The sequence below is a fragment of the Rhinolophus sinicus genome, linkage group LG15 (genome assembly GCF_036562045.2).
Source record: "Rhinolophus sinicus isolate RSC01 linkage group LG15, ASM3656204v1, whole genome shotgun sequence".
Classification (NCBI taxonomy): Eukaryota; Metazoa; Chordata; class Mammalia; order Chiroptera; family Rhinolophidae; genus Rhinolophus; species Rhinolophus sinicus.
Window position 1 is genome coordinate 48,832,085 of NC_133764.1, and position 14,356 is coordinate 48,846,440.

At 49.2% G+C, this 14,356-nt stretch overlaps 2 protein-coding genes across 2 annotated transcripts; both read left to right on the forward strand.

Annotated features, from left to right (window-relative positions):
- Nucleotides 1-1,127: 1,127 nt before the first annotated feature.
- Nucleotides 1,128-7,404, forward strand: PSME3 (proteasome activator subunit 3). The gene is made up of 11 exons (XM_019747653.2): nt 1,128-1,398; nt 2,079-2,111; nt 2,224-2,286; nt 2,475-2,579; nt 3,477-3,525; nt 4,068-4,180; nt 4,409-4,477; nt 4,636-4,703; nt 4,796-4,850; nt 4,977-5,063; nt 5,692-7,404. Exons 1-11 carry the CDS (start codon nt 1,357-1,359, stop codon nt 5,770-5,772), a joined length of 765 nt encoding a protein of 254 aa, XP_019603212.1. The 5' UTR covers nt 1,128-1,356; the 3' UTR covers nt 5,773-7,404.
- Nucleotides 7,405-8,730: 1,326 nt separating this feature from the next.
- On the forward strand, nt 8,731-13,857 carry AOC2 (amine oxidase copper containing 2). Its single transcript, XM_019747648.2, has 4 exons — nt 8,731-10,463; nt 12,451-12,736; nt 12,972-13,101; nt 13,445-13,857. The coding sequence occupies exons 1-4, from the start codon at nt 8,876-8,878 to the stop codon at nt 13,709-13,711; spliced, it is 2,271 nt and encodes a 756-aa protein (XP_019603207.2). The 5' UTR covers nt 8,731-8,875; the 3' UTR covers nt 13,712-13,857.
- The last annotated feature ends 499 nt before the right edge of the window (nt 13,858-14,356 follow it).

Below are 14,356 nucleotides of genomic sequence, written 5' to 3' on the forward strand. Positions count from 1 at the left end.
GTCATCAGTTTACTTTCTGGTGTCCTTCCCCAGTATTAAGCCCCATGAGACCGGAGAACTTGAGTCTTGTTTACCTTTGATTTCCCAGAGCTGTGCTGTTCAATACAGAAGCCACTAGTCACATATGGCTATTTAGTACCGCAAATGTGGCACTTCTGAATTGAGATGCGCAATGAAGTGTAAAATTCACACCAGATTTCGAAAGACTCAGTATGAAAAAAGAATGTACATTATCTCATTAATATTTTTATATTGATTACATGTTGAAATGCTATTTGGCTAAACTGGGCTAAACATATGATTAAAATTAATTTCACTTGGTTACTTTTCAGTGTGGTTACTAGAAGATTTTTTACTTACGTAAGTGACTCAGATTAAATTTCTAGGCCCTAAGGCAGTCTTGTCCCACAGCCTAGCAGTGTCCTGGCCCATTTTACTGAGCTATTGAAATAACCAATGTGAAGAGACAGACCGAATGAATGGGTGAATGAAGAGATAGAGTTTCTGCCTCCCACTAGGAAAATGGATACAGGATTGTCCTAGAAGACAGGAGATCTGGGTTCTGGTCCAGGATTTACTGGAATCACTGTGTAGCCTACACTGCTCTGGGCGTCAATTTGCCCATGAGGCAGTTGATGTCAGAGGTCTGAAAGTGTATGAGAGTAAGTGGCGGAGGAAGGTGGGGAAGCCTGGTACAACACAGCTTGTCTTCTGTTTGGCTCTAGCCTAACACTAGAGCTGAGGCTAACGAGAGGAGGCAGCAGGAATCGCAGGCTGGACCCCGCGAAGACAGCGCCGGGACCGCCGCTTCCTGGGTCTGACGTCACTGGGGCGCGACGGCGTCGTCGGTCCTGCCCTCGAAGAGGCAGCGGCTAAGAAGGTCTCTTCGGTGAAGACGGGTGCCGGGCTAACAGAGAGTCAAACAGTTCCCGAGTCTCTCTGAGACTCAATTCTCAGTAAATCAGTCTCCACCACCCTTCCTCTTACTTCCCCCTTACCCGGCACAAGATCCCGGGAGATGTACGCCGGGCGGGACAGTCCAGCACCGAACTTCAGCGCGGCTGCGCAGAGCACGTGCGCATCCTCCCCGGAGTCCCGGCTATTGGCTGTGACGTAACTTCCGTCGTGAGCGGCGAAAGCCGGGAGGGCGAGCAAGAGGGAGCAGGCAGCAGGCAGCTGGCCCCAGGCGGGCGGGCAGACGGCAGAGTGGGGGGGGGGATCGAGCGAACAGTGAGTGAGCCAGCGAGGGCGGACGCGTCCCAAGAGCAGCCGAGATTCCTCCCGTCTCTCTGACCCCCTCCCCGGAGCCCACAGCGCCTCCGGTCTCCAGCGGAGCGGACACGGCCCGGCCCGGCCATGGCCTCGCTGCTGAAGGTGGATCAGGAAGTGAAGCTCAAGGTAGCGGCACCGGTCTGGGCCTCCGTACCCCTTGATTCGATCCCCGAGCAATCTGACCGGCTCCCCACACCCCGTGGCGTCTTTGTCTCTCTGGGGACACCAGCTCTGAGCTTCCGCTGGGCTCAGCCCAACCCCCCACTCCAGAGATGGCTTCGGGGGAGAGGATCATATAGGGTGGCCCTCAGTACCTCGTTTGGTGATGGAGAGCCCCGGGGAGACTTCCGCGGACACGTGGTCGACTCAGTGCTTTATGCTAGTGACAGCTGGATGTTCCCCAGCCCGCAACATCCCCGCCTCCGGATGCTGCCGCTGCCCCTGCCATTGGCGTCAGTCCTACCTCATGTCATAGGCTAGGTCTGGATGGGGGTTGGCACGTTTATGAGTTCACACCTCCCCTATCTACTTGTCCTTTGTCTGCTCTCAAACTCAGACAGCCTCAGACACAGGGAGGGAGGGAGGGAAGACCGGCAGGTGTTGACCTCAAGCCCTGCTTCCCTCTCCTGAGATGGAGAAATGGGTCCTCAAAAAAATAAAGTATTTGCAATCTGGGGGCCTCGCAGCTTCTCATTACAATAACAAGGTGAGGGAAAGACAGCTAGATTTGGGTTTCCCTACCCAGCCCATACCTTTGTTGCCAGGTACTGACTTTCTGTTACTGAATTGCTCTTTGTTGATTTTAGGTTGATTCTTTCAGGGAGCGGATCACAAGTGAGGTGAGTGAAATAAATAGAAGAATGTGTGTTGGTTAATAATTGGGAGTTTCCCAAAGGAGAGATGACTAGAGAGAGACCATCCCACAATTATTGTATTTTCCCTCATCTTTAGGCAGAAGACTTGGTGGCAAATTTTTTCCCAAAGAAGTTGTTAGAACTTGATAGTTTTTTGAAGGTGAGAGACCTTTTTCTTTTCTGCAGATTCCCCAATTTTTTTGGCCCCGGTCCTGTCAAATGGGACAAATCATGTGTTGATTCTGTTTGCTTTGTACTGTAAAGCTCTCTCATTTCTTGCCCTTCACGTTCTTTATTCATCTTGAAAAGACTAATGTTTTTTTTGGGGGGTGGGCTTCTCTCTTTTAGGAACAAATCCTAAACATCCATGACCTAACTCAGATCCACTCAGATATGAATCTCCCCGTCCCTGACCCCATTCTTCTCACCAATAGCCATGATGGACTGGACGGTGTAAGTGTCCTATATTTATCTTTGTGTTCTGAAGCAATAGATGTTCTGTCCTCTATTTCTTGGTCAGTTTGAACATGTACAAAGGAGACAGTGGGATTTGGATCTGGGAATGAGGACTCTCACAGACATGATGACTCCAATACACCCACTTTAGACCCTGATTTTCATTTATAGCATGGGGTGAATTTGCTAATGCTACTCTGTGTTAGCGTGAGTTTCAAGAAGGACTGATAGCTGCCGGTTTCCTCAGGTTATCTGGTCTGTCCTCATGGCTCTAAGCAAGACTTTTCATATCTGTTTCAATGTCTTGAGTCTTGTTATGGGATCAGTAGTTTTTCTTGGTATATAACTGTAGTCCCTATCTTTACTGTGCATCTTTGGTCCCTAGTCCTTATCAGTTATATGTCCACGTTCTATAACACCGATGACACTGTCTTGTTCTTTGTCTGCATTTTTGTCTCACTGGAAAGCAGAAACTGACTTAATCATCTTTGTATCCCCAGCACCTAGGATTGTTCCTAGTACATAGCAGGGGCTAAATACGTGTTTGTTGATTATTATGTTTCCTTGTGGAACCAGCAGATTTGTACATATTCCCTTAATTTTATTTACCCTACATTGACTAGTTCTTTTTTCCTATTGTTTATAGTATCCACCCATCTCCTCTAATTTCTTAATATGGTAATATTTCTTGAAAGGTTGGTTTTACCAGTGAGAACATAAGTTGCTTTGTGGCAAGAACCTTTTCCCAAAGCCTTGTATATGCTTAGTAAGTTGTACATAAATTAATAAGATAACTGTGGGGTCAAAGAAAGGATTAAACTTGCTTGAAGAGTAACTTGTGATAGGGATATAAGTGTTGAGAGCAGGCTAATTCCTGTCTCTTTGCATCCTTAGCCCACTTACAAGAAGCGAAGGTTGGATGAGCGTGAAGAGGCCTTCCAAGGTAAGAGCCATCCTGCCTCACCCCACCCACGCCCTGGCTTGCAGCTTTGAGAAGCAGGATGGAGCTGGTGTTCTCCTGGCCTGGAAGCAGAATCTGATTTTATTTCCCAGAGATACCATTCCCAAGTCTTCCAAACATGGTCATGATTTAGCACTCTCAATCTAATTTTCCAGTAAACGGAGGGTTTGACTTTGAACTGCCAAAGGAGAGAGGTTGAGGGTGACTACACATTGCAGATTTTTCACAGAAGTCCCAGTTTGTGTTATTTTTTCCTTTTCAATAATAGTTGGTTCATTAAGTCCTTAGAGCATATTTTAATTTCCTTATTCTTCAGACTTTGAGCATACTTGAGACATTCATTTGTTAATCCATACGTTTTCTCTTTTCGATTCTGTTGGTGGTGTCATGGTCTGTAGATAGGGTTGTGACAGATAAAAGGCAGAGGTCGTGGCATCGCATGGGCCTGGGGAGAAAGAAAGGTCGGGGGGTGCTATGTCCTGCCCCCCACCCCAATCATCTGGCCTTCTTCATGTCCCTGCCAGGAACCAAGGTGTTTGTGATGCCCAATGGGATGCTAAAAAGCAACCAGCAGCTGGTCGACATTATTGAGAAAGTGAAACCTGAGATCCGGCTGCTGATTGAGAAATGCAACACGGTGAGGCAGAGGCTAGTGACCTATGGGCTGACTTCAAACAGCCTGGCTTGAACTATGAAAAATGATGGATGGTGGGGTTGGAAGCATGTTGGTGATATGGGTGTTGGCAGACTAAGTATCTTGGCTCCTGAGCTCCTGGCATCTGACCCCAGCAGCATGAATTGTATACTTAATGGCATTAGTAGAAAAAGCCATGTCTTCATGTATTGTGGTCTCCTCACCCTGCAGGTCAAAATGTGGGTACAGCTCCTGATTCCTAGGATAGAAGATGGGAACAACTTTGGGGTGTCCATTCAGGTAATGTGCTTGTATTATGCACTGGAGAGGAAGTTTTAAGAGATGCTTCCATCTCCCCTGCTTAATCTGTTTTCCCTTTCTCTTTGGTCTGCTGTGGGGTGATGTGGAAGTGACTTTTGACTAACTGTGTTTTGGTTTTTTGTGTGTTTTTTTTCCAGGAGGAGACAGTTGCAGAATTAAGGACTGTTGAGAGTGAAGCTGCATCTTACCTGGACCAGATTTCTAGGTAGGGCTGCTTGGGGTTGGCCCAGGATTTGGGGCTGGTGAGGTGGTAAGCACTGTCCAAGGTCTCCAGCTTCCTCTTCTCTCTCCTTCCAGATATTATATTACAAGAGCCAAATTGGTTTCTAAAATAGCTAAATATCCCCATGTGGTAAGTAAGGGTTTTGTGGCCTGAGGGTGGACGTGGTAGGATAGGGAGGAGTGACCATTACTGGGGAAGAGCTGTCTGTGGACAGTCAGGCCTTGGGACCTGGCCTTTCTCTGCCCCTTCTTTCAGGAGGACTATCGCCGCACAGTGACAGAGATTGATGAGAAGGAATATATCAGCCTTCGCCTCATCATATCAGAACTAAGGAATCAATATGTAAGTAACTTTGGCCCCTGCCTCAGTTGCCCTGGCCTCTCTTAGTTTGGGTGATAAATTTCTTGCCACTGTCTGGGGACGGAGGTAAAATAAGTAGAACAAATTCTGTTCATCCGTCGAGTGTTGAGAACTGTGAAGCCATGAGGCCATCTAGCTGGGTGTCGCCCTTCTTTCTACCTGGATGGGAGGGGGTGCAGTGTAGTATAGGGATGAAAATGCGGTGGTTAGAGTTAGACAGACTTGGGTTTAGAATCAACTCTACCTGTAATCTGTGACCTTGGGCAAGTTGTTAAACCTCAGACTTCAGTTTCTTCATCTCTGAAATGGAACTTACATTAGAGTATCTACTGCACAACATGGTTTTTTAAAATGAGTGAGATAACACATTAAAGGACCCAGTGCAACTCTTGGTATGTTAAGTGCTTAATAAAAGTTATTATTAGGCCCAGGTACACCCAGCTTTGGGGTATAAGCGAGGTAGGGCAGTCACCCTGAATTCAGGTTCAAATGAGGGAGATTGGACTTGTGTGAATGATTGCTTGGGGATTTGGTGGGGAAGGGTCTTGCTTTTATTTTTTTAAGGTAAGTGTAGAACAGATGTGTGATTCCCTGATCTTTCTTCTTCCAGGTCACTCTACATGACATGATCCTGAAAAATATCGAGAAGATCAAACGGCCCCGGAGCAGCAATGCAGAGACACTGTACTGAGGCCAGGGCCAGAGCCAGGGGACTCTGTGAGTCTGGCTCAAGACCGACATTGCCTTGGTTTGTTACGTGACTATCGTGATGGGGAAACTGGCTGGAAATAGTAATCACACCTCTCTGTTTTTAGTTAGAGTCTAATGAAATTCTCATGTAGTTCTGTGACGTGTTTACCTCTTTTTTCAGGCCTCAGGAACTCTTCTATTTCCTTCCCTAATACCCCATGCCCCACCTGACCTAATTTCTGGAGCACTCCAGGTTTTTGTGCGCAGGATGTAGGCACAAGAATCCTTAAAAGTTTCCTCCCACCTTCCCCCTGCCCCCGCCATGTCTTAGGCTTTGTGTTTTCTTTCTTTTGATTTTTAGTTGGTTAGAAGCTGAGGGAAAGTGCTAGATGTTTTTTTAGGGTCGGGGGAACCAGCTCCTCTCTTCCTTACATTAATATCTCTTGCCATTGTGGGACTTTAGATCCTTCCTGCTACAGTTGTTGGGATGACTTCGGGTTTCCCACCTTGAACCTGATCATGACAAGAAACACCTTAGACCTCAGCTAAGGCCCTAGTTCCTTCACATGTTTCATAACTAGAATTTTCACATACACATACGTGCGTGATAGACACACACATACAGCCACACACACATCTGCCTTCCTACTCTGTTACCTACCATCCTCCCACCCTTCCACGAACGCTATCACACACACATACACCGTTGAGAAGGTGATAGTTGTCTTAGTTGTCATCCATCGGGGCCCGTTGTCTCCTGATAATACAGCCTCTTGGTGCACAGAGGCTGGTGAGTTGGAGGAGAACCAAGAGGTGAGAAGCAGAGGGATTGGGGAAGGCTCCTTTCTCTGTGACTCGGTCCTTTTATTGCAAAGGCCAGTCGTCTGACTCCTGGTTGCCTCTTCTGGCCAATTGTAAATTGGGGTGGGGATGTCTACAGCTGTGAGGGCCGATGCTGCTGCTCTTGCTGGGCTTTCCCTTTGGGAAAAATATTTCTCTTATTTATAGTATTGTGCTTCCAGGGAAAGCAGTCACTTGCCCAGCAGATCTCCATATACACACGCTGTGTACGTGCCCATACACACGGTATGTATACACAGTATATACACATACATACTGTGTGTATGGGCACGTACACAGCATGTGTATGTGCATATGTGCTGGGCAAGTGAAAAGCATAGAGGAGCTGCCTCCTAGCTCTCAGATCTGCCAGAGATATCCCCCACTTTTTTATTCTACCACTACTGGGTAGTCGATATCTGCAGCCAGCCTGCCCGTGACTCTTCATGTCTATTTCTGACTTATTCTTCCCGTCTCGGTCTTCCAACCCCCAGTCATATTTCTACCTGGATGCATCATTTTTACTCCCAATGTGCTATAGAGAAGGAGTCAGGATGCTGTCTTCCCATGAATAGTCCTCAGTAACAAACCAATTGCATTTTAGTTGGGCAATGCCCGTACCTACCTTCCAGTCCACTTCCGGGTAAAAAACTTCCCTTCTCCCACCAGGCGTTTCTCAATTTCCCTTTTTGTTTGTTGGGTTGTTTTTTTCCATAGAGCCTCCTCCTCCTATGGTTGTAATGTAAAATTCTTTTACCATGTCAAGAAATTATTAAAGACACAGATACTTGGACCTCTTTCTAAAGCCGCAGACCGTGGTGCAATGCTCTGGTGGCTAGGGACATACCCATACTCAATGTGTGCACATTGGGCTACACACTCCACATGCACCTCCGGCCACACTGTTGGGTGTCTGTACCAATTGAGCATCCTCTTTTCTCTGGTATAACGGAAAGACTGAGGCTTCTGCCTACCAAGAGGGAAGGGTGTGTCATTCATTTGTGTTTAGTCTGAATTATGTAAACGTTAGCTCTTCCCAAACCTAAGCTGCCTTCTGTTCCTACCCTCACCAAGATCCCAGGTCCTTCCTTCCTTCCTTCTTTCCTGCCTTCTTTCCTTTTCTCCTTTCCATCCTTGCCTCCGTCTTTCCCTCCCTCCCTCCCAGTGATACCCATGAACTGCCAGTAGAGGCTGCTCTAGTTCCGTGTGAGGAGTCACCGGGTTCAAGGAGCACTCTACCCTGTCGTTTGCTTTACCTTATACTAATTCTCCCCTCTGAATAATGTCTTAAATTTCTTGAGATGCCCGGGGACTCCTGGTTTTGGTTTTCAAATGACTTGGAGAGATATGTAGGACCCTAGCTCCCTCTGAAATAAAGTTTCCTCAACTCCCACCTTGTAAAGTCACCTTCTGCTATCCAATGATGCTCTCATCGTCTCTGCCAAAAGAGACTTAAGGCCTTGAAGAGTGGAGAAACATCGGCCCTGTTCTGTTTCAGAGATCAGTACCAGTAGCTAACAGTTTTTGACCCTGTGTCAGGCTCTGTTAAACACTCTGCATGATGACGTTCATTTAATCTTCATGAACCTATAGGGTAGTCTTAACCCTTCTTCATAGATGAGGACACAGACTCGTGATAAGTACCTTCTCTGAGGTCACACAGCTTAGGGACCTGAGATTGGTGTACAAATCTGACTGCTAAGCCCAGGGGCTTACCACTCCTCTCTCACCGACCAGATAGAAGAGGCCTGAGACTACAGATCAAGCGCTTGGCCTTAGACACCTGGCAGAACGCAGTGCTTGCTGCTGAACTGGGCAGTGGATTCTGGAAATATTGGGGGGTAGTGTCTGCCAGGAGGTAGGAAAATGGACAGTTGTAGTGCCCGCATGCAGCACACAGGTCTTGGTTGGTCATCTGAGATTTGCATGCTTCCTCAGATCCAGTTTGGGTGGAAGGTAGTTTAATGTTACTCCACATGCCCTCTAATCTGGTCTAAATGATGGAAACCAGTATTGAGTACTGAGCGTGCTGCCCGTAGGAGCTCAGGGGCAGGGGAGATGCTGTGCACGTGGAAGTAGTACCTTAGGCCAAACCACAGAACAGAAAATTGGAACAGAATTATATAAATCAAGGTCAGAAATTTCCTGTTCAACCCACAGGGTGGAGTTTTCTCCATTCCTGTCCATCCTACTGAATATAAGCCCTGATTTGATGTCTGGAACTTGAAGGAGCATCTGGTAGGACTCAGCTCGCAGCTCTCACCATGAATCTCAAGGTAGTCCTCGTGCTCCTGGCACTGTCCCTCATCACCATCTTTGCCCTGGCCTATGTCTTGCTGACCAGCCAAGGGGGCTCCAGCCAGCCTCCCCGCTGCCCTTCCGTATCCCACAGTGCCCAGCCCTGGACACACGCTGGCCAGAGCCAGCTGTTTGCAGACCTGAGCCAAGAGGAGCTGACGGCCGTGATGAGCTTTCTGACCCAGCAGCTGGGGCCAGGCCTGGTCGATGCAGCCCAGGCCCGCCCCTCAGACAACTGCATCTACTCAGTGGAGCTGCAGCTGCCCCCCAAGGCTGCAGCCCTGGCCCACCTGGACCGGGGGCGCCCTCCGCCTCCCCGGGAGGCACTGGCCATCGTCTTCTTTGGTGGACAGGCCCAGCCCAACGTGAGTGAACTGGTGGTGGGGCCACTTCCGCACCCCTCCTATGTTCGGGATGTGACCGTGGAGCGTCATGGGGGCCCCCTGCCCTATCACCGACGCCCCATGATGGGAACTGAGTTTGCCCAGATGTGGAAGCATTTGAAAGAGGTGGAGCTACCTAAGGCACCAGTCTTCCTTGCTTCAGTCTTCAACTACAATGGCTCCACTTTGGCACCTCTGCAGGCCACCCCTAGTGGCTTACGCTCGGGGGACCGTACTACCTGGATAGCCCTGCACCATAACATCTCAGGTGTTGGGATTTTCCTTCACCCAGTGGGGCTGGAGCTACTGCTGGACCACAGGGCCCTGGACCCTGCCCGCTGGGCTGTCCAGCAGGTCTTCTACCTTGGGCGCTACTATGCAGACCTGGCCCAGTTGGAATGGGAGTTTCAGGCAGGCCGGCTGGAAGTGGTCAGAGTGCCTCTGCCCCTGCCGAATGGGGCTTCATCCCTGCGGCCCCGGAGCTCCCCAGGTCCTCTGCCCCCTCTTCAGTTCTCACCCCAGGGCTCCCAGTACAGTGTCCAGGGGAACCTGGTGGTGTCCTCCCTCTGGACATTTACCTTTGGCCATGGGGTGTTCACTGGCATGAGGATTTTTGATGTTCGGTTCAAGGGCGAGCGAGTGGCCTATGAAGTCAGTGTCCAAGAGTGTGTATCTATCTATGGTGCCGATTCACCCAAGACAATGATGACCCGATACTTGGACAGCAGCTATGGACTTGGCCGTCACAGCCGGGGTTTGGTGCGGGGAGTGGACTGCCCCTATCAATCAACAATGGTGGACATCCACATATTAGTGGGCAAAGGGACAGTTCAGCTGCTCCCAGGGGCTGTGTGTGTATTTGAGGAGGCCCAAGGACTACCCCTTCGAAGGCACCACAATCACCTTCAGAGTCATTTCTATGGTGGTTTGGCCGGCTCAGCCCTTGTAGTCAGGTCTGTGTCATCTGTAGGCAACTATGACTACATTTGGGACTTTGTATTGCACCCAAATGGGGCACTTGAAGGGCGGGTCCATGCCACAGGTTTTGTCAACACAGCTTTCCTGAGTGGGGGAGAGGAAAGCCTCCTGTTTGGGAACCGTGTGGGGGAACGAGTGCTGGGGACCGTGCACACACATGCCTTCCACTTCAAGCTGGATCTGGATGTGGCAGGTGAGTGCTCGGGATGAGAATTGAGGGTTGAGATGGGTCCGAGGGAAGGGAGACCCCCAAATCAAGCCGGACAGGGCAAGAAGGTGGCCTTCCAGCACCACAATTCATTGTGGCAACAGAATGGGGACTGATTTGAGTGTGTTCATCTGTGTGCAGTCAGCCTGAAATACTGGGTTTACTGGGTATCTGGCAGAAGGTAGAAAGGAACGGTTCCCCTGCTCAGCCCCATCACCCAGCCCCTCTGACTTGCTGAGATTGTGAAATTAGTTTAAATGTCATGGCTGTGCCTGGCTGCCTTAGCCTTGAGTGACATTGGGTGGTGAATTTGCCCCGAGGGAGAATGGGACTGGAGTTGGGGTTCTCGAGTTCTTCCTAACTAATTCTGAGGGTCAGTGGAAGTGGGGAAAACAGAGGCCTGAGCAGAGGTAGGAAGCAGTCTGTCTAAAGAGCTTTTCAGAGTAGAGGTGGTCCAGGGGCATGAGAAGGGTGCGTTCTAGCTGGGAGTTGCTCCGCAGAATTTCAGACAACGGGATATGGGATAATGGCCCCACCCTCCTGGGGAGGGCCATCCCATTCCTGCCAGCACATGTCATCACAGTGGGCTCTCCAGTGACATGGCATGCAGTAGGCTTGCTGCAAGTGCAAAAAGGAGTGATCGAGTAGGGCTCAGCACAGAGAACTTGCTGCTTCTAACGTTTTTGTTGAGGACAGAAAATAACCACCTTATCAAATCCCAGATGATAACCCAGAAAGAAAATTAGAGATCCAACAGGACCTCTACATTTTATAGTTAGGGAAATTAAGGAGGGTGGGGAGAGATGGGACAGGAAGCGACTGACTCCCCAAATGTAACGGAGGCTATTTCTTGTGAAACATTTTCTTATTCTCTCAAGTACAAAGACACAATGTGTGTGTGTGTGTGTGTGTGTGTGTGTGTGTGTGTGTGTGTGTGTGTGTGTGTGGTATGGGGCAGATGGGAGAAGAACTAAGAAAATAGCATGATTGAAATGGCATATTCTTTGACATGTTTCGAATATGACTATTTTATGATTTGGAGTTTCTCTTCAGCATTTTTGGTATTAAAGAACTTTGTCTTGGGAAGTAAAATCAAATAACTTTTATTGGATCCCTAGCGTGGGCAGCACAGGCGGGTGCTGTGGGCCTGAGTCTGTGTCAGGCCCGCTGTGCACAGGACAACCTGCGGAGGCACTGGCTGCTGTGTGCCAGGGGCCTTCACATAGGTCACGGTTAAAGGAACTGACAGTCCGGACCTGCAGAAAGAAAATATATGATCAAGTACCGAGTGGGGGGGATGAGTGCAGGTTACGAATGCAGTAGAGTTCTGGGGAGTTTCCAGACAATTTAAAGATGTAAATCTCGCTTCTGAAAAAGATTGAAAATGGTCCTTGCCTTGTTGAGGGGAAAAAAAAGCAAATTCTCAGAGTTGGGAAGGGTATGCAGGGCACCCTGGAAGGGGATTGTTTTTCCAGCCAGCTTCTCCAAGACAAATATCCCTTTCATAGTTGCAAGAATGTTACCAGCCACCTGCATGTGCTTTTCCGTTTACAAAGCTCAACCATAGAATAGCTTTTATGATGCCCAGTGTAGAGATTTGGAAAAAGAATAAAAGAAGCAAACAATTGGTCCAAAGTCTCTTGGGTAGACCAGTGCTAATAGAACTTTCTGCTAGATGGAAATGTTCTATATCTGTACTGTCCAATATGCTAGTCCATGTGGCTAGTGTGGCTGAGGACCTGAATTTTTCATTTCAATGCAAATAGCCACCTGTGACTGGCGGTAACCTTATTGGACAGGGCAGGTTCGAAGAAGATGGGCTAGCACTCAGATGCAGACCTCCTAGCTCCCAGCGTGGAGTGCTCTCTAATGAGTTCTGCTGCCCTTTGTCAGGCCAGTGCAGAGACATCGGGAGCGATGAGGAGACTTCTCACCTGGTGTGGAACTCCTTTCCCTCCCCTCACCCTGGCAGGGCTGAAAAACTGGGTGGTAGCTGAAGACGTGGTGTTCAAACCTGTGGCAGCCCCTTGGAGTCCGGAGCACCAACTGCAGCGTCCCCAGCTGACTCGGCAGGTCCTGGGAAGGGAGGACCTGACTGCTTTTTCCTTGGGGAGCCCCCTTCCTCGCTACCTTTACCTGGCTGGTAACAGGACTAATGCGTGGGGTCACCAGCGTGGGTACCGAATCCAAGTCCACAGCCCCCTTGGCATACACATGCCCTTGGAGAGCGACATGGAGAGGGCCCTCAGCTGGGGGAGGTGAGGAGAGCCCTGGGCCCTGGGTGGTAGGGAATGACGGGTCCCCTTCCCCATTCCAGCTCCTGAAGACCCCAACTCACTATCCTTGGCTTACATTCACCCCTGTACCTCCTCTCAGATCCAAGTAGATATGGGATGGGAGATGGTCTCACACAGGATCTGATCCAAAGGGCTTCTGGGGCAGTAAAGGCCTTTGAATTTTCTGACTCCACTGTCTTACGACATTCCTGGTCAGATACCAGCTCGTGGTGACCCGGAGGAAGGAGGAGGAGTCACAGAGCAGCAGCATCTATTACCAGAATGACATCTGGACACCCACTATTGCCTTTGCTGACTTCATCAATAATGAGACTCTCTTAGGAGAGGTTCGTAGCCCTAGGGGCAGAGGAGGGCGGCTCCTCTGTGTCTGGTGTCTTGGCTGCCCGTCCCCTGGCCATAGGGTGGAGGGAATGGTACATTTCCACTTCTCAGATTCAGGGGTCACGGAGTTCTCTGACGACCAACATGGGTCATGTCTCTTGGGGTGAGATTAGCCCTGGGACACTGACCACCCTACAACTTCTCACGTGGATCACCATGCCTGTTATGTGGGCCTGGGGCTGGGAGGAGGTAGAAGTGGGGCTGAGGCTGGAGGTTGGGGATTGTGGCTGAGGGGTGGTTCTCTGCGTCCCTCCTCCAAAGTCCTCCAGCTCCTCCCTCTTCCTGCAGGACCTGGTGGCTTGGGTTACAGCCAGCTTCCTGCACATCCCCCATGCTGAGGACATCCCCAACACAGTGACTCTGGGGAACAGAGTTGGCTTCTTGCTCCGACCCTATAACTTCTTTGATGAGGACCCCTCCATTTTCTCCCCTGGCAGCATCTACTTTGAGAAGGGCCAGGATGCTGGGCTCTGCAGTGTCAACCCTGTGGCCTGCATCCCCCACCTAGCGGCCTGTGTCCCGGACCTGCCCCCTTTCTCTTACCAAGACTTTTAACCCCAAGGGTGTGGTGGGGCACAGAGTGGATATGGGTGGGTGATAAGACATATAAGCCTTCTTCCTCTCTGTTCCCACTTCCTGCTCCCCTGGCTTCCTAATGTTTCCTCCTACACTAAACCCCCATATATTCTTTCGATTAATTCATATCTCCAGTTTCCTATTAATGATGAATTTATACAAATGGTATTATTATTGAACTATTCAAGCAAAAACACAAATCCTACCACTCAGAAATAGCTAGTGTTCACGTTTGGTGAGTGCTATAGCAGACATTTCTTTATCGATGTGTATTGAAATGGAAGAATAAATCGAATTTTGTAAAAATAGATGTTATGTGCAATTTATAATAAATATTATGAGATTTTTACTTGAATGTCTTCTATGTGACTTTTGAAGCATTTAGAATACCCCAGAGACTATTAAGGATTCTGGCCAAGGAAATTAGCAATGGAAAGGAGGACAAGGGAAAGACCTGGCCAAGGAATGCTGCTTGGGAAGCTGAAGGGCTGGGGTGGGGGTTTCCTTGGAAGGAGAACAATAGTTCCAAGTTACAGGAAAGGGAACATTTGACCCTGGGAAGGTGGGCCTCGGGGGGAAGAAGCAGGGCTGAGAAGCTGCAGACCCGGTTCCTTGATGCTGGTG

Coding starts and splice junctions, on each gene's coding strand:
- PSME3 (XM_019747653.2), top strand. CDS start 1,357: ATGGCCTCGCTGCTGAAGGTGGATCAGGAAGTGAAGCTCAAG. Junction 2,112..2,223: donor GGGAGCGGATCACAAGTGAG/GTGAGTGAAATA, acceptor CCTCATCTTTAG/GCAGAAGACTTGGTGGCAAA. Junction 2,580..3,476: donor GCCATGATGGACTGGACGGT/GTAAGTGTCCTA, acceptor TTGCATCCTTAG/CCCACTTACAAGAAGCGAAG.
- AOC2 (XM_019747648.2), top strand. CDS start 8,876: ATGAATCTCAAGGTAGTCCTCGTGCTCCTGGCACTGTCCCTCATCACC. Junction 12,737..12,971: donor AGGGCCCTCAGCTGGGGGAG/GTGAGGAGAGCC, acceptor ATTCCTGGTCAG/ATACCAGCTCGTGGTGACCC. Junction 13,102..13,444: donor ATGAGACTCTCTTAGGAGAG/GTTCGTAGCCCT, acceptor CTCTTCCTGCAG/GACCTGGTGGCTTGGGTTAC.